Source organism: Temnothorax curvispinosus, unplaced genomic scaffold, assembly GCF_003070985.1.
Source record: "Temnothorax curvispinosus isolate PA1 unplaced genomic scaffold, ASM307098v1 QBEX01005552.1, whole genome shotgun sequence".
NCBI lineage: Eukaryota > Metazoa > Arthropoda > Insecta > Hymenoptera > Formicidae > Temnothorax > Temnothorax curvispinosus.
The window spans coordinates 54795-74844 of NW_020215332.1; the positions used below are offsets into that span (position 1 = coordinate 54795).

At 38.3% G+C, this 20050-nt stretch overlaps 1 protein-coding gene and 1 pseudogene across 1 annotated transcript; one reads left to right on the forward strand and one right to left on the reverse strand.

Annotated features, from left to right (window-relative positions):
- Positions 1-1276: 1276 nt before the first annotated feature.
- LOC112454941 lies at positions 1277-7290 on the reverse strand (annotated as a pseudogene).
- A 1400-nt stretch (positions 7291-8690) lies between these two features.
- LOC112454935 lies at positions 8691-14788 on the forward strand. Its single transcript, XM_025016585.1, has 2 exons — positions 8691-9328; positions 10925-14788. Exons 1-2 carry the CDS (start codon positions 9176-9178, stop codon positions 14333-14335), a joined length of 3564 nt encoding a protein of 1187 aa, XP_024872353.1. The 5' UTR covers positions 8691-9175; the 3' UTR covers positions 14336-14788.
- The last annotated feature ends 5262 nt before the right edge of the window (positions 14789-20050 follow it).

The window sequence follows — 20050 nt, forward strand, 5'->3', positions numbered from 1 at the left end:
ATATATATATATATATATATATATATATATATATATATATATATATACACATATATATATATTAGGGTGTCATTTTGGGGCAACTTTTTTTTTTCACGAATAGCATATATACTTGCAGGAAGGTAAAATAAGATACCTAACAGGTCGCTCATCGCGATTTTTTATTTTTTGTTTAGTAAGATAGAAAAAGTTTTATAACTATCTAACAAACAGTAATACAGCATTGCGCCACATAGATTTTCTGTAGTAAATTTACCGCTCTACAAAAAAGATCTCTTATCATTTTTTCATAAATTTAACCGTTCAAAAGATATTCAAAGTTAAAGTTTGATAAATTTTATAAAACTTGTTTTTGCTTCTTAAGAATGTTGTATCATATCGACTATCAAAAATTATGAAATAATCAATACATATTTTTGTAGAAAATTTAACGATCTACAAAAAAGGTCTCTTATATTTTTTTCATAAATATAACCATTTAGACGATATTAAGGTTTATACTTTGAACTTTAATCTTACTAAGTAAAAAATAAAAAATTGCGATGAGCGACCTGTTAATATTAATATTAAGAGCAAAAATTTTAACAGGTATCTTATTTTATTCCTGCAAGTATATATGCTATTCGTGAAATGAAAAAAAAAGTTGCTCCAAAATGACACACCCTAATATATATATATATATATATATATATATTTGCGGTAATTTATTTAGAAAAGTGAAGGGTTATTCGCAGCGTGATTCCAAAGAGTCACAAGTAGAGAGCCGTTAAAGGTCGTTATTTACGAAACTATTTTGTTACATCTTGGTGCAATATATAAGAATGCAATACACACACAACTAAAATTTTTATAAATATACTTGAATTTAGAAATTAACTCTTTCCATCTTTAATTAATTTTATTTAATTGTTTTAAAATCTCAACTCTAAACTTAGCTTTCTCAAATTTTTAAGAAGATGAAATTAATTATGGCTTTGCATTTTTTAATCTTTATTATTGTTTATGAGATTTCTCTTTATCTATCTCACCTAGTACGAAGTTTCTCTGTCCCACCAGCCACCTGGATTTTTTCTAATCCACCATTTTCTCAACTCCTCGTAAATTAATATTATGATGGCGTACGGCACTCCGAGTAGCCACCACTCTGGCTTCAAGGGATACGTCTTCAGAATGCGGTCCATGTGGGGCGCGTAGCAGATTACACAGGCCAGGGCAATTTCAAGAAGCAGGCCCAGATTCAGGGCCCAGTTGCCCATACCTTGGCGTAGTAACGAGTTGCGTCTAGTCTTGCAAACCATTGCATCCGCCACTTGAGCGATCACGATGCTGACAAAGAAGGCGGTGTGACAGGTGTACTCGAGGATCTTGCGCTGTTCGTACGGTACGTCCATTCCTGTCTGAAACTGTCCTCCAGGTCGTTTACTGCCGGGCTATCCCACTGTGACCTTAGACCTAACAATCTTTTAGGCAGGAAACCGTGCTCTGCCATCACCACAAAATACGTGAAGAAACCCGCGCACGCCTCAATCACGCCAATCTGACCGCACGCCAAGAAGATCAGCCGCCGGCTGACTAAATGGTCACTCTGGGGTATTTTGGGCTTCCTGAAATATTCAAGAAGTGAAATAAGAGAGATGGAATTAGATATTTAAATATTTCAGCAATTTGTATAATATTCTACTTCAAACGTCTTTATAACCAAACCTTGAACTAAATTCTAGCTAATTTAGCTAAAATTTACTTTTAAATCGAATGAAGAAATAGTTTCATTACTTCAATTATTTTTTTTTGCAAAGAGCTTTAATTTTTTAAGTATTTATAATTTAGAGACTGCTAATTCTTTGATATTAGATTTCTTTTCATTTCTTTTTGTAATGTAGCCTTCATGATTTTGTGTAATATATGGGAAAACTTTGTTATATTTGATACCTCAACATTATATCGGACTCGGACTTCTCGTAAGCCAAGGTGACCGCCGGCCACATGTCTGTCCCCAGATCGATGCATAGGATGCAGATCACACCGACTGGCAGAGGAATTCCGAGAACGATGAACGCTAAAAAAGGCGTTATTTCCGGCACATTGCTCGCTAGAGTATACGCGATGCTCGACTTGAGATTGTCGAATACCCGCCGGCTCTCCTCGATGCCCGTTACTATCGACGCGAAATTGTCGTCCAACAATATTAAGTCCGTCACTTGTTTGCTCACATCGGATCCTGGCGATCACAATTAGAGACTAGATCGTCGTGACAGCTATTATTTACTTAAATTAAAGAACCACAATATTTCCCTTAAAAGCAACAGGAACATTTAGATGTATCTTTTAGAAACTTTGTCGTCTATATATATTTTTCTTTAAAAAAATATTTTTATAGAAAAATTCAGGTCACCTGTGATACCCATAGCGATGCCGATGTCGGCCTTTTTCAAAGCCGGGGAGTCATTGACACCGTCGCCGGTAACTGCGGTGATCAGATGCAACCGCTGGCAGCTCTCGACGATCTGCAGTTTTTGCACCGGCGACGTCCTGGCGAACACGATCTCCTGATATCGCCTGATAAGCTGGTCCAGTTGTTCCGGTAACAGGTCTCGCAGCTGCGCACCTGTCACCACGATGTGTCGTTTCCTGGCATCGCTGTTGGAATTATCATAGTCATCGGTAATGATGCCGACATACTTGGCGATCGCTTTGGCGGTGTCAGGATGATCACCAGTGACCATGATGATCTTAATACCGGCACAACGACACTTGTACACGGCATCAAGCACAGTCGGCCGCGGTGGATCCATCATGGCTACTAAACCGATCTATCGATAAAAAAAATTAATTTTGTTGATTTAGAAAATAATTGCCAAAGAAAAATTAAAGTCCAAGAATTGTATTTAAAATACTTGAATAATAAAATCTAAAAGATACTAGTATAGAAAAATATTGAATTCAAAATCTTGGGAGAAAAATTAAATCTTGAAGCTATTTTTGAGTGCTAACAATAAGAAACGTTCCTGGTCCCAAAAATTGAGTTTCATTATTTAAAGTTTTTAAATCTTATTTTTAGATTTTGTTTGAATTTTCTTTTTTGCAAAAATTAAATTTTACCTATATTCAAAGACTTCAAACTCTTATGATCTCATGACAACAAATTTATAGTCTATGTTTAATAATAAAATTTAGAGAAATAAAATGCGAACTGAGATAAGTTTTCAAGGGGGAAATTTGGAGGATCGGCCTCAAAGTGATAGCCCACGGGGAAAGCCTTGTTTGAGAACTCAAGATCGGCAAAGCCGAGAACGCGTTCTCCGTTGTTCGCCAGGATATAACAAGATTCTGTGTACGCTGTCCTTGTCTCTTCGTTCAAAGCCTTATAGTCTCATCACCGAACGCTACCGTCGAACAACGTTCGAGGACACGTTCGGGAGCACCCTTGAAACATATATGAAATACTTGTCGCGAAATAAATGCACATTCGCTTGAAATTTGTCCGTTGAATTAAAGGGAATCTCCAATATCTAAACATTAAGTTCTCTTGTTCAAACTATTATAATAATAATTTTATTTTTGTTTTAATAACACGTATAGTTGTTAGCAGGGCGTATTGAAACACACAGGAATATACACAGCAGGGTATATTTATTACTTGAACGAGAGACAAAAGTAAAGTGTGTTAACTGTGAAAAAGGCGCGAAGAGACACACCCGTAGGCAAAGAATAAAAGTAACTAGATAGTAGATACGATAGCGCTTCGGGCGCTCCAACGTGATTGGTCCGTGAACAAAACCGTGAATATACATATGGTGATTTGATCGCGAACATATAAAGTACGGAAATTGTATTCTCAACAATAGTTATTAAAATTCATTATTTTTAGATAAAATTTATATTAAAATAAATGTAAATGTATAATTTGATAAAATCTTCTAAATAAAATTAGAAATTAGAAATTTTAAAATTTGAAGGCAATAATTTTCAGTTCATTTTTACAATTGGAATGTTAAATTTAATTCTGAATTTTCTCTAATCTTTTAGTCAGAAGACTTAATCAGGCTCATTTACCTTGATATAATCCTTCCTGAAGGAATCAGCTCCTCCTTTCACAAGGACCTCCATGCACCTCAGTAAAGCGGCATCCGAGGCATCTCCCAGGATTTTTTTTGTTCAACGGCAGCAAGGGTTTGTCCTCGGGCATCAGTACCCAGTCGGCGCGATTGCAGAGACTCGCTACTCTGGCTAGATTTTCGAAACCCGGGTTGTTGGCGTATTTCCGCCATGTATTCGACGCCATCACCTCGTGCAGCTGACCGTCGTACCACACGTGTCGCACCTAAAATCGCGGAGAAGTTTGATCAAAGTAAAAATGTTTAAAAGATCGATGTGAAAGCTACAGAAGCATAACTTACATAAAAAAAAAACAGTATTGTATAATTCTCATTCGTTGCAGAAAAAATATCAAAAACGAATCATAGATAAAAAACACACAAGTAGACATTAATAAAAGATTTTATAATATATAAATATATATTATAAAATAATGGGATAATAATTAATTATAACTAAATAATAATAAATCATAATTATAAAAAGTAAATACATAAAATGTTACAATTATATATGTGCACACGTTTGTAACAAAGTAACAAAAAAATGCAAAAAAAAACGGAAAAAACTAAATGCGAACAGATCTACAAATAATATACTTCTGCAGTAGATTTTCGCAAGAGGAGAAACGGAATCGTACGGTCATTTTATTTTGTGTGAGAGTGCCGGTCTTGTCGCTGCAGATAACGGTGGTACATCCCAAAGTCTCGACAGCCTGGAGATTCTTTACCAGACAATTCTTGCTGGCCATCTTCTTAGCGGTCAAGGTCAGACTGACCGTCATCGTGGCGGTAATGCCCTCCGGCATGTTGGCCACGATAATGCCGATCAGAAATATCACTGAGTCGATCCAGTCGTAGCCCATCACCATGGACATGACAAAGAACGAAACACCTAGGAAGATGGCTCAACACGAGACGAGTTTCATGAAGCGATGTATCTCCCTGGAGAGAGGCGTAGGTGCGGCCGGCAATCTCGAAGTCAACTTTGCCACTCTGCCTATCACTGTATGGTCACCACAGGCCACTATAACACCCTTTCCGCTGCCTGTTAAGAAACAATTATGCTTAATGTAGCAAAAATGTTGGTTACGATAGATTTGGCAACAATTTTTAATAACTGGATAAAAATTGTTTATTAAATCTAGATTTAAGAATTATTTAATATGCTTTTTAAAATAAGAAAATAAAATACTCAAATAATATATTTTTAAACATTATTAGAAATTAAACTATAAATTACAGTTTGTACGAGAAATAGATTTCTTATATTATATTATAGAAAAGTATTTTTATTTTTTTCTGTAAACAATGTGTACCTTTGACAACGTCTGTAGAAAAGAATACCATATTCTTCGCTTGAATAACATTTCCGGTTTGCGGAATATTAGTCGTTCGTATCAATGGTATCGACTCGCCCGTAATCGATGCATTATCGACCTTCAAACCTTCGTTAAAATGAAAAGAATAAATTTCTATAAGCTATAAAATCTAGAATTTTTATTATATTTTTACAAGATTTCCCCTTAAATACAACTTAAGTTTATTAATACCTTTACTACAATGCAAGTTGAAAATGTTATCTGATGCATGCCGGTACTACAATTAACTTTTGATAAAATATTAATTTAATCATCTAAATCTAAAAATTTTAAAAAGAAAAAAAAGTAAAATTGATCGCGGAAATGTAGAAGTTAAAAAATTTGGTCTTTTGTATCTCTTTTCGATGATGTATAATCTCGCGTTTATATTATTTTTCTCCGAATAATTCTTCTCTCATATCTTTCGACTTTCTTTCGACGAGAGATTGAACAAAGTGAGAAATCGTCGTAGATTTCAATCGCGAGGTCCGCGCGAGGAGAAAGGCTTGTTTTTTCTATTCTGAGGAAAACAAGAAGCCCACGCGTGATGCGGTGGCAGGACACACTTCACCTTGACATTCCAGGATCCTAATGTCAGCGGGCACCCGGTCGCCGGTCTTCAGCAGGACAATGTCCCCGGTCACCAGCTCGGTCGCCAGCAGCTCCTTTCTCTCGCCGTCTCGCAGAACCTTGACACGTTGCGGTACCATCTACTGGAACGATTCCATGATGCGTGAGCTCTTGGAGTCTTGATAGTAACTGAACGCGCCGGTGATCACGATCAGCACAATCAGGACTACACCGAGCCAGAGGTGATCCTCGGAAGCCTCGCCGTAAGTCTCCAACTCCAAGAAGTAGTTGCCGAAGCACAAAATGGCTCCTACCTGGAAGTTAAATATATTTTAATGAGTTCTTTAAAAAATGGAAAAATTTTTACATTAACATATCAATATGTAATTATTTAATTGATCTACTTTTTTTGTATTTATTTGATCATTAATTTTTAACTTAAACACATGCAATACAGCTATATACATATATGACAGTAAGAAAATAAGAAAATAAAGTTTAAAAAAATAAACTTACTTGATCTATAAAAATAAATGTCAGCTTAAAATTAATATAATCTTAGAAATAATGGATAGGTATAATTAATGCTGATACAAAAAATTCAAAATTTGAATAGACCTTATATTATTAACTAACTTCATATTATATTATTATATATTTAAAACATAAAATTATATAGAATTAAAGAATAAATAAACAATTTATCAAAATTAAATAAAAATAAATTCTCGCGACTGTAAACTCGTACAAGGAATTGTATAGTGAAATAATACATGCATTTATTTTTCTTTTTCTTCTCTTTCTCTTTTTGTCTAATTTGACTATAAGGCCCAGTTTTTTTCTTTGAGATATTTAACGTGACGTCAACCTTTGTAGAAGGGTCTTTTTGTAAGTTATATGGCACTTAACTTAAAAAAATACCTGAATATTAACATTCTTTTCAAAATGCATGTAGTGTAATAGGAAAAGATCAAATCATTCAAAAATTGCTAGGTATACCCATATGAGCAAGGAAAATCCTCCTCAGCATCGATGCAAGATCTTCTGAATCTTCAAGTTCTTTTCGGCGGAGTCAGGGCGTTTGGGCCCTGATCTCGTAGGCGATTTTTCGCAACGGTCGTAGATAAACCCCGTTCAAGATCCACCTGTAAACTTTGCAGTAGATCCCCCGCCGATTTAACGTGCACGTCCGTATCGATATCCCGACGAAGAGCGTCCAGATCGCGATTGCGTTGCTGTTGCGCTTTACGCAAAAATCGCCACATTTTTCAATACGCTAGTAGAATTACTTATAATAAATAAGTGACATTTTTAAAATCTAAAAAAGTATATGAAAGGTATTCAAAATTAAAATGTGCATCTTTTTCGTAAAAAAAAGACGTGTCATAAACAGACACGCGTGTGAAGTTAAATCGTAATAAGGACTTGATCTTGATAATCGATGTTTGTTTTCCATTGTCATTTTCTGCGATCGATTGTTGATGCGCTAAATCGGCTAAATGCATGGTAGGAAGAAAAAAAAAACAAGAGAACCTTTTTTTACTTTTTTTCTCTTTTATTAGAAATTACGGTCTACAATTATCACACAGCTATAGCAGAAAGCTTTTAAAATGAGACGTCTTAAAAACGTAAAGATATTAAAAGATATGTCACAATCTGAAAAATTATGTCTTTTAGCTATAGCTGGAATGTTCAATGCAATATTTCTTCACATTTAAAATATACAAAATTAACAAAACGAAACATTGATCAAAATTTGCTTCAATTTATGAATAACATATATATTATTATAATAGATTTATATCTTTTACAATTTTTTACATACTTTAAAATTGTCATTTAATAAAACTGTCTTAATTCTATTTAAAATAGGCGCGGGTTTTTTAAAAAATCCTATCTTCTTTCAATTTGCTGTTACTACGTTTACGCGAGCGTTACTTCTGTAGTAATTTATGATAATTCACCCGTTTACGCGCGGAGTAAATTATCGTAATTTGTAAGTTACTACAAAATCCTGTTTACGCGAAGGAAAATCCCGTTTGCGCGAAGGAATTATCGTAAGTTTATACTACAGAAGTAACGCTCCGCGTAAACGTAGTATGTAGCTCAATTTTTTACTATTATACTACGTTTACGCGAGCGTTCTTCTGTAGTAACTTACAACAATTCCTTCGCGTAAACGGGATTTAGTAACTTACGATAATTTACTCCGCGTAAACGAGTGATATATATCGTAAGTTACTATAGAAGTAACGCTCGCGTAAACGTATAGTATATGGGTCTAAAAATAATTCATTTCGATTTGTATTACTCTTTTCCTTTTTGTACTATATTTTTTCCTATAAAGCCTTAATGTGTATATAGCAATATTATTTTATTTATATGCAAAAAAGAAAAAAAGAATAATCAACAAGTTCAAAGAGCGCAAAAAGAAGAATACCCAACTCCCAACTCTCTCAAGCCTCTAAGCCTCTAACATCTCGTCAAATCAAAGGCTTCAACGAGGATAGACGCGCCATCTCTCCACGAAGAGTCGCACTAAACTCGCCATACCAATCGGCGCCAAACGCGTTCCCCACTTCACCGACCGCGCGGCTCGTTCGCGCCACGTGTCATCCGAGCGATGTTTGCTCCGGCGCCACTGTGCGACTGTGCAAAAGCTGACGACAGCGTCTTCTCCACGCAGCGAAGACGACGCACGCTTGGCCAGCCTGTTCCACGTTCTTCCGCCATTATAAAGCGCCGTGGCGGCGTACCCGCTATTCCCCGGTGAGAAGAGGCGACGTTCTACGACGCTTACCGACGCTCGGCGTCGTCGAGCGAGTGAGCGAGCGAGCGAGCCAAGCGAAGCGGGCGAGCGAGCAACTAACGAGTGACTAGTGAGTCGAAGTAGCAGCCGCGCGAGTTGTCCGGCGGATTTCGTACGCGGATCGGATCCCGGTGGTCGGGCGGCAGCAGAGTTGCTCCGCCGGAGTAGTTAATCGTAATCGCGCGGCGGTTGCTAAGCGGGACGAGCATCGTGCGTGAGCGCGAGAAGCAGCTCAGAACACGCTACCGCGAAGAGGAAGAGGAAGAGGAGGAGGAGGAAGAGGAAGAGGAGGAAGAGGAGGAAGAAGAGGAAGGAGGCGAAAAGAGACGCCGGCAGACGGAATGGAGAACAGGCCGACGCCGCTGCGCTCGCGGCGCGTCTGCCGTTTCTGCTTGTCGGACTCGGAGCCGCTGAGCTTCATCTACGAGCGCGACCCCAACAAGCCGTTCCAGGTGCCGCTCGCGCTGCAGATCATGTCCTGCGTCGCCATCGAGGTGAGTCCCCCCCCCCCCCGGCCGCTAACGATATACCCTCAAACGGGTCGTCGGCGTCCGTCGGCGGCATCGACCGCCGGAGCGCGGTGGCTCCGACACCGCTGGAGTTCCTCTCGCGGGTAACATGCACTCGGTGCGACTCGCGCGGAGTTCTCGGCTTGCCTCTCCGTTCGCGCAGCGGGAATTTGATTAGGAGGCGGAAGGGGCAGGTGCGGGCTACCGAGGGGTGCTTTTGTTGTGTCGCGGAGCAAGTTGATATACGGCGGTACGACCGCGCGGCGACATCGGTAATATAGACGGTAATATTGCCGGCCGGATGCGGATTTCGGCGTCGCGGTTCCGGTGGTCGCGTAGAGATGACGTTCGATTGACAATTGCATTTCCCGCCGGATTTCTCTTTCTCACCCGGAGCCCCGGAATTTTCGGAGCATGACGACAGTTTATTTTAAATTTTAATAAATGAACGGTTTAAATAAAAAATAATTTATTTCAGTCTGTCTTATAAAGTAAAATCGATTTTGTCCAACGATTTGTTTGATGGAGTATTTTATTCGTTCGTATAATCGTATATACGTTTGCTTTAATATTTATCGCGTCTTTCCGCATTTAAATGGAAAAAAACGGAAACTTACGCGATACATAGAAAATTGAATGCATGTCGATGCATGTATTATATGTCAAATTCTATTTAAACGGAAGTCCTATAAAAATATAGGGATATTATACATAAGTGAATAAAAAAAAGGAATCTATATTCCATTCTTTGAATATTAGATAAGACATAATATTTATGCTTTATTTTTCTATTATTGCTTTTTTAAATTAAATATATATATTTTTATGTTGTTTTATATTTTATTTATAAAATGAAAGAGATTAATTAATGTTCAACTACTCACATATTTTTTGCATTTTATTTTTTGATACATAGATATAGATACATATATATATATATATATATATATATATATATATATATATATATTGTATTAAATTGGATTTTGTTTCTAGATTTTTATTACGCTATGTGTTATGTGTCAAATTTTATTTAAATGGAAGTCTTATAAAAATATAGGGGTATTATACATAAGTAAATAAAAAAAAGAATCTGATATATGTTCCATTCTTTGAATATTATATAATAAAATGTTTATCTCGGTTTATGCTCTATTTTTCCATTATTGCTTTTTTTATTAAATCTATATATTTTTATTTATATATTCCATATTTTATTTAGATGTGATATATATGAATATATTTCATTATTTCTTACATTTTTCCAAATAAAGCATCTGAACCAATAAAGTTTTAAATTACATACACACCTACAAAATTATATAATATAATAATACATATATTTACTTACTATTCATACGTACTTATAGTGTTTTATATCATTTAAATAAACATAAATAATTTACAAGATTTATAGTATATTTACCTTTGAATTTATAAAACTTTGCAAAGTCGAAGATTATATGAATCCAACGAAACCTCTCCTGCAACTCCTGAATGTCCAACGCCGAAGAAACTCCTTTCCGGAACCCCAACTGCTGAGCACGTCGCTAACGATCCACCGCGTTTTGTTCTCGATAGGTGTACGCCGCGGACGGGATGCCGCAGATGCTCTGCAACATGTGTCGCTGGAATCTGGACCGCTCGTACAAATTCAAGCTGCAATGCAAGAAGGCCGACGAAGCATTGAGGGACTATCCCCTGTCTGGAGTGTTGCCGAGACCCTTTCCGCCCCTCCCCACCGATCCACCGACGGATATCAGCAATAAGAGATCTGCCGAGAGATCGCAGAATGAGGTCTCTAAGAAGCAACGTACCTTTGATAACGACAGCAGAGACACCAGAGAGAGACGTGAGACCAGAGAAAGGGAGAGGGAGAGGGAAAGAGAGCGTCAAAACGAAAAGCAGAGAGAGAAGGCCAGCGAGCATCTTTATGAAGAGGAGCAGGACGGAGGCAGCGAGGGTGACCAGGAAGTGAGCAACATCAAGGAGGACAGGAAATTAGAACCAGGAGAGATCAGAGTGCATGCATGCGATCAATGCGAACGCACGTTTCCCTTGCGTCAGGCTCTCTTGTTGCACATTCAGCGCGGGCACCGCGACCGCAATTACAAGTGCACCGAGTGCGATCGGCACTTTTTTACCAAGTACGACTTAGGCAAGCACATGAGCACGCACTCGGATGAAAAACCGTACTCGTGCTCGATCTGCCAGAAGCAGTTCTCGCGGTTGAATCTACTTCAACGTCACGAGAAGGTACATAGGGATGAAACGCGGTACGCCTGCCAGCACTGCGACCGCGAGTTCTTCACCACGGAAGAGCTCGAGAAGCACGAGGACTCGGTGCACAAGAAGGAGAAGCCGTTTCAGTGCAACATCTGCAACAAGCGCTTCCAATACAAGCAGGGTCTGGAACGGCACGAGGTGCTGCATAATGAAGATAAGACGTTCGTGTGCGATTACTGCAAGGAGGCCTTCCATACCAGTACGAAACTGGCCCGCCACCTGTCTACTCACGCTGGTCATCGGCCGTACATGTGTAAATTATGTCCGCGCACGTTTCTACTGTCGCATCATTTGACCAGACATATGCGTACGCATTCGGTGGAAAAGCGCCACGTTTGCGAGGACTGCGGCAAGGCGTTCAAGCGTAAGGAAAGTCTGGAGGTGCACCAGTTGACGCATACGAAACGCACGGGGATGGGCCTTACTTGCGACGTTTGTCAAGAATCTTGTCGCAATCGTGCCGATTATGTTACTCATATCAAGCAGCATATTGAGGCAGGTGAAAAAATGGGCCCGGACGGCTTGCAGCCCGACACCAAGAAGAATCTTGAATTGGATTCTGATGAGGAGGAAGAGGAGGAGGATCAGTATTCTGACGGGGATGATGATTATGAGCCACCGGCGTACATTGTGAAGAAGTTGCCGAAACCGCCGAAGCCGCCGAAGCCCTCGGAGAGTGAAGAGGAGGAGGAGGAAGAAGAGGAGGGAGAAGACAAGGAGGAGAAACCCGATAAACCAGAGAAGGAGGAACGCAAGGTGGTATACGTGCGTGGCAAAGACGGCAATATGGTGAAAAAGACCATTAAGACGCTGATGCCCATCCAGCGTCGCGACGTTCAAGAGCAGAAGGTCACGAAACAAACCACTCCGACCAGCTCCGCTTCTCAAAGCAGCTCGAAAGGCTCCGCGTCGTCACAGATTAAGGATGAAAGCTCCAAGAGTGGCCGTGTGGATGAGACTGAGGCGCAGGTGCAGAAGATCGTCGCTTCGGTGTTTAAGGAACACAAGATCCCACTGAAGCACCAGCAGAACCCCGGCCAGGATCAGTCTAAGGAGTCGCTAGCACCTGTAACGAGATCCCAGAGCGCTTCCCAGGAAAGTCACAAGGACGGCGACAAGGCAGAGACCCCGGCATCCGCTCCGAAGGCTGTCAACACCGTCAAGGTGATTAAAAGAATTGTGCTGAGAAAATCGGCAGGAGGCAGCAACGAAGGGACGGCAGTTAGTACACCCGTTGTCAAGGAAGGGGACATCTCTCTGAGCAGCACTCCCGGCTCGCATAAAATCAAGCGAGTGATCGTTCGTAGAATTATCCGCCAGGGTGACACTACTCGCGAAGTTATCATGAATCCGGACGGTACCGCGATAGATCCCGCAGAGCTGGCGAAACTGCCGACCGGCAACGTGGTGAAGCGAGTGGTGGTGAAGCGACCGCTCGACAAGAGTCAGAACCTGGTACAGGCGGTGTTGCAGTCCGCGGAACAACGTCAGAAAGCAGAGGACGCTGTTTTGAACGAGAAATTCGAACTGAAGACCTTGGCGTCGTCCAGCGGTGGCACGCCGAAGAGCACCACTGTGGCCGCTCCGCAAAAGACGCAAGTGGTCGCCCAGGGGCAGGATCGGGAGACTAAGGAGAAGCTGGAGCAGTTGGAGAAGCGTGTGGAGCAACAGAGATTGAAGATCGAGGAGCTGCAAGCGAGGAAAGCACAGCAGGATTACGAGGCGATCGACGAGATGCTGCCGGAGCGACACGACGAGTCCGAGGATGAACAGCAGTTGCCGCTCAAGAGAGTGTTCGTCAAACGGAAACAGAGTATATACGACGAAGAGCGGGAGTACAATGACGAGACGGATACGACGAAGGGTGACCCGACCCAAGAGTCAGAAAAAGACGAGACGGAGCAAGTTATGGTAAAGCAAGAGGACAATTCTGTCGCAGAGGAGACGTTGGAAAATGTTCAAACAGAGGTCCAGAGCACGCTGAAAACGACGGTGACCGGTAGCAGCAGCAGCAGCAGCAACACTACGTCAACCGCCACGCCAGCTCCGAAGAAGGGCCCGACGATCTCCAGCAACAAGGTGTATTCGAACAAGCGTTACATGATCGTGAAGCCGAGCGATACGTCGGAAGTGGAGGAGATGAGCCGCGAATTGTGCAGCATTTTCGAGACTACCGACAACGTGGTGAAGATGCAGGAGACGGTTCTGAGTAACCTCTCGCAGATTTCCGGTATCGCAACTTCGACTACGTCGGACGTGAACGCGTCCGCGAAAGAAAAGACCGACTCGGCAATGGAAGTCGACGAGCAGGATTTGGTGATGGATCAAGACATAAGATGTCATGCAGATGACATACAGAGGATCGATGAGGAGAACATGAAGGAGGAGACGGCGATGGAGGTTGAGGTCGCGCAGGAGACGGAGATCAAACTGGACCCCGAGATGGAAGAGCCCACGCAGGTGATCGCCGTGCAGGAGGAGAGTCAGCCAGACTCCGGTGCTATCACGCTGGACAATCAAGACCTCTCCGAGACCACTTCGATTTTCGAAGCGTCAGACGACGTGCTGGAGGTACAGAAATCGACGGCCGTTAGTCTGAGCGATTCCGTCATCGAGTTGTCGCAGGGCAACGACACTATCAATCTGAACGACACGAACGACAGCCAGGACAGCTTGGAGGTCAAGCTCTCGCAGATGGAGGGTTGAAGGAGGTCTATTTTTTTTTCTTTTGCTCGACCGAGGTGCTGCACCAAGTAAAAATCATGCTCTCGAATTCACTGTAAGATTTCTGAGGTCTCTCGCACGATTGGTAATAATTAATTTTGATACTTAGTATTCAAAATTAATCGCTGTTCAGTTTGGTTGACGTCAATATTAACGTTCCGGCAGTGGACCGTATTATCGGTATTATTGATATTATGCAATCGAGATTGAGTAAAAAATAGAATAATACAACGTTGCAATTATGAAGCAAGTATAAAAAAATTGCATTATTGAAATTGATTTTGCATGTACCTAAATTGAGTTTGAGTCATTTAATATAAAATAAAGCTCGAGATCGTTTTAACACTTTAGCTGCAGAATACGCATATATACCATAGGACGTATATATACGTACGAAAAAGAAACCTCTCATTTGCGTAATGTATTCCCGTCTATTCCCGTCTATAAAAAAGCTGTATGCGAGCATTTTTCGTATATACACTGAGAAAAAAAAATCGTAGATTCAAAGAAATATTATTTGATTCAACTAAATGCAGCGGTCACGGGCTGTCAAGCTAACATTTGTTAATTCAAAAAATATTATATTTAAATAGATTCAGAATTTCTTGATATTACTCACGTATATTTGATTTAAATATATTAATATTTGCATTAAACAAATCACTACAACTAAACGAGTTTAGTCAAATTTACAACATTTTTTTCTCAGTGTATAGCAAACGGTTTTTAATTGAAACGCGCCACAGCTAAAGGAATAAAAGGATCGAATTCAACTCTCATAATTCGAGCTTTAATTACTTTAAAGTCATATATATATATATATATATATACACACTATTATTATATAATAATTACAATATTAAGTTTCTTGAATTATACATATATATATATATATATATATATTAGAGTCACATTATTTTTATTATTTTAACCCTATTCGCTCCAACCATGCCTTTCGTGTCCCACAAATTTCTAACAGTCGTTTGTTCCGAAAAACAAATGATCGTGGGAGAATCCCCTCCACGCCGGAAAAAAGTTATTGTGGCAGGGAACCTCAGGTAAAAATTTCAAAGTCCTAGCTCATTTACTCTCGAAACGGGGAACAATCAAAATCTCGGTGGGACATGAAAGTGCATGGTTGGAGGATTACGTCAGTGTTGTGTGAAAGGTAAATGAGCATTTTTTTCGATAAAAATATATTTTTGTGTATAATTTAACCGTATTTAAAATATTTTTATCGTTAAAAAAGAAATTTAACATTCCACAGAGGTCTATTATGGCTCAGAGGCAGGTGGAAGAGGTAGGGAGGAGCTACGATTATATAAAAAAAATTAATTTTTTTACATAAAAAATATCTGTCACACTTTAAATTCGCCTTTTCTTATTCAGAAATTCTTTTTCTAGCATTCTTTAAGTCCTTAAAGTCCTTCTGTACCATTTAAAAATTACCAAATTTGCGGCGACGAAATTAAGTATTCCTATTTAATTAATAATTATCTCATATTTTTTTTCTCATTTGCACTACTTTTAGCTTTAATTTGCGTTTTGGTTCATTAAGCTTCGTCAATTTGTTCGTGAGTTATGATTTTTTAAGTAAAACGAGTCGTAACGTGTGTTTGTCAACATATAATTGTTGTAAAAAAATATTTAAATAAATGATTTTCAAATGTTCTTTACATTGATTTTTAGTCGAAGGTACAAAGATATTATAATAATTTTTGGGGAATTTTTCAAAGCTATTAACATTATAAAAAACACGTGGGACTCGAAAGTGCATGGTTGGAGGGTTATTGGGGCGAAAAAAACGTTGGAGTGAATAGGGTTAATTATTACAATGCATGATATTATATAATATATATTAATATTATAATATATATTATAAATATTATAATTATATATTAAAATTATATTATTAATATATATTATATTATAAATACACTTAATAATATATTAGAACACTCTGACATAACATCACAAGACCTCTAAAAATTTTATTCTTTTCTAGTTGACTCTTATAATGTTAGCTTTTATAATTGACTTTGTCTCTTCTGTCATCTTGAGTTCCCATTTCCATATACATAATTATGAAAAAGCGTTCATTAAAATTATTAATCTATTTTCTTAAATACTAAATGAAGTCCTAATGTCTCTCTTATCCTAATGCAATTTAACTTGGACAGTATCATTGATATTCAGAATAGCAACGTTAATTTCCAATTGCGCAAGACTCGACGAGAATTTCGGCGAATTAAACTGACAGCAACAAGCATTTATATATTCCGTTAACGTACATACACTGCGAATCGAAGTGTGTTATTTTGACATTTTAACTGAAGCTCTTCTTACACATTTCTTGTCATTTTAAATTACGTCATTTAACACAGCTAAACCGTATTAACTTTTAATTTAATGCGATTAAGCGTGTTAATTTAACACCCAACAAAACATGTAAAATGAGCTATTTGGATTTACAGTGTATACAGATATTAAAACTAAATCAATCGTGTGAGAACGCTTTTACAGAAGAATATCGTTGCATTTCTTTGATTTAAGCACTTTTTTTTTTTTTTTTTGTCGCTTCGACGATATCGAAGCTCGGTGATCGCGCTTCTCTCATGCCCGTTCTAGACTGGAGGATGAGCCGACTCTCGGCTCATCCGAGTGAGTGGTGTAGACGGGTAAAAATCTATAGGTTATGTATAGTTTATGTCACGTACACTATAGAAGGCGGATGAGCCGAGAGTCGGCTCATCCTCCAGTCTAGAACGGGCATTAGGATCACGTCGAAATTTCTCTCACATGTCTTTCACTCCTCTTTCTGTCCGAAGATGATAGATTTGACGAAGGTAAAACTGACTTGAACGAATCATGTATCATTTACCATTATCGCGCGAACGTGACGAATTATCTTAATTATTTAACACGTATCAAGATACCTATTATGTACATTTCAAAGCTTTCCTTCTCGTAGCTATACAATTATGTTTATTGCTTTTCCTGGTAGCTTGGAAAGTTGCAACATTCTGAAGTATCTTATTGATTCTGCCATATCTTATCTTATTTACCCTGATATCGCAAAATTTGATTCATGCCAATTCTCGAGGTGAACAGAGCGATTTCTAGATCGGAAAGAGTTTCCGATTCCTAACATGCTTGCCTTTATTTCGCCCGTATTGTTGTTCGACTAGGTACATCCGCAATGAGAGGACAATTGTAAATATATGGTCAGCCACCGGATGGTTTTATTGGCATCAACTTGCGAACTGTATCACAGCTGTGAGAAATATGTACATACCGTGTCTCTCCTGGCGGTTTCTTCATTCGCGCACGTTCGCTTTCGCTACGACAAAACAAAGGGAAAAAAAAAAGAAAAGAAAAGTCGTCGGATTTGTCTTCTTTTTTAGCGTTAAGGATTAGTGCGTAGCCAGGGCCAGTTGCACCAACCAACGGTTGTCATTCGCCTGGCACTCCCCCCCCCCCAGTCAATTAAGTCACTTTTACGATTTTTAATTATGATGAATATCTTATTTAATTCAATGTAATTAAGACATCTGCATTTTAATCTGAAAATGTTAGAGTAATTTGACTATTCTAAATTATATAATTACGCTATCATTTCCGAAACACGGAAACAAATGATTTAGCTAACCGGTTTTTAACGTCGATTGAAATGCAAGTCGCTAATTGAAGTCGCGATCGACTTAATCTACGATTAAATTAATTCTTTTTCTTCGAGCTTGCTCCTACGTTTAGAATAATTGTAGATATTAAAACCGCGAGATTTATTTTTCTCCTTTTTTTCTCGTTTTCTTATTGGTGCAACGGACTCTGATTCTGCAAGTCAACACATTTATAACGTTGGGAACATAAGAGATAATGAACTATGGATATATGTTTACAGTAATCATATACAGAATTATTTCGTTAAACTAGTTGAAACGGTAACATGTAGGTTACCCGATATTCTGCAAGATACTTGGAACTATATATGAAATACAAAAGTGTGTAAGTGTAGAAAGTCCACCTGGATATTTATTGCGCCTTTTCTCCGTCCCATCCACTTCCGAGCAACAATTAATATACAAACAGGCAATTCAAAGAGGGAGAAAGAGGTAAGAATTATTACATAATTATATATTATATATAGTAGGTATCAAGTAGGTATAACAATTATTGTAGCGTTTTATTATTGGCAAGAGGATAATAATAATTCGACAGATTTATATAAAAACTTAGACATTTTATTTCATACAACATTACATATAACGTTCACATTTATGTTAGTAATACATACGTACCCTCTGATGATCATTATTAATATATAAATATTGTCTTGTTGATTCTATTTGATTGATTGATTCTATTAATGCATATTTTTGTTGCCAAGGTATGAAATATATATGATGAATTAAAAGTCACGATTACTTGAAAATTAGTCGCGTTTTTTTACGATATGCTTTTAAGCAATTATATAGTGCATGGTTTTTAATCAAATATCTTACAATTTTGTTTTTAATAAACTTACGTGCATGTGAACATGTCAAAAGATTCAGGGATCTACGATGATCGGGTAAAAAATGTCGAGACACAATCATCTGTGTATCAACTTACGCGAAATAATTACGAGCATGCATTTGCGTTAATCTAATTGCGAAAATATCGAAAAGTCACACAAGCTTATAAATTAATAAAACATACAAATGACTAAGCAAATAAAAAACGATAATTTATTAAAAAAAAGGTAATGGATAACTACTCTGATCGAATCTTGCTTGTTTGCAAGCAAAATATTTATTATTTATTAATTAGTAACTAAATAAGGATAAATTATTAAAGGTTGAATTAAGATTTTTCATATATGTATATAATATAAAATGATAAGTTAACAGATATGCATTCACTAACATTATCAAATGCTAAAATTTGAAATTGCTTCACATACTTATGACGTTTAAGCAGACTGCATGATCTTATTTAGTATTATTGTGATTAAAGTGCAGACAAATTTAGTCAAATGTTAGGTGGATCGATAATTATCAAAGGTGTTATCAAAATGCATCTTGTGCAATAAACGGGTGGCTATATATGCACGGAGAAAATTGTTACGGTTGTTACAACAATGTTCTCTATGATTAAAAGAGAAATGTATGTGAATTCAAGTTAAATTGATATTACATTGAATGTAGCTGTTAAGATATGCCCATTTATACAGTTGTCATAACCGTAGTTCTTACGATACGTAACATTCGGTTATAATACCCTCGTATATGGTTGCCTCAACCAAAGGATTATTGCTATCCCTCTTATGTGATCTGCAGCACAACTATTATGGTTGAGAGATCCATAAGATATAGCTGCACGGTACAGCACTGAACACATGATTGAGAGTTTAGTTCCATTGCGCGCGCGAAAGAATTTCTGCATAGAATAAAGTGAATTTGATAAGGATGTTTTAACTTTAAGGCTTATCTACATAAGACGCAGAACGCGAGTCGCCAGCACACACACAGTCTACATGTCAATCTAACCTCTTTGTGTATAGAGGTTAGATTGACATGTAGACTGTGCGTGTGTCTTGCGACTCGCGTTCTGCGTCTTATGTAGATAGGCCTTTATAAATATACTTTTTTCATAAATATATTTACAAACACAAAATTTCGTAATGAGCCGACACTGGTTTCTGACATTCACCCGACA

What these genes read in the sequence shown, in the direction of transcription:
- LOC112454935 (XM_025016585.1), top strand. Translation starts at nt 9,176, where the DNA reads ATGGAGAACAGGCCGACGCCGCTGCGCTCGCGGCGCGTCTGCCGTTTC. An exon ending in TGTCCTGCGTCGCCATCGAG is followed by an intron (nt 9,329 to 10,924) that starts GTGAGTCCCCCC and finishes TGTTCTCGATAG; the next exon opens with GTGTACGCCGCGGACGGGAT.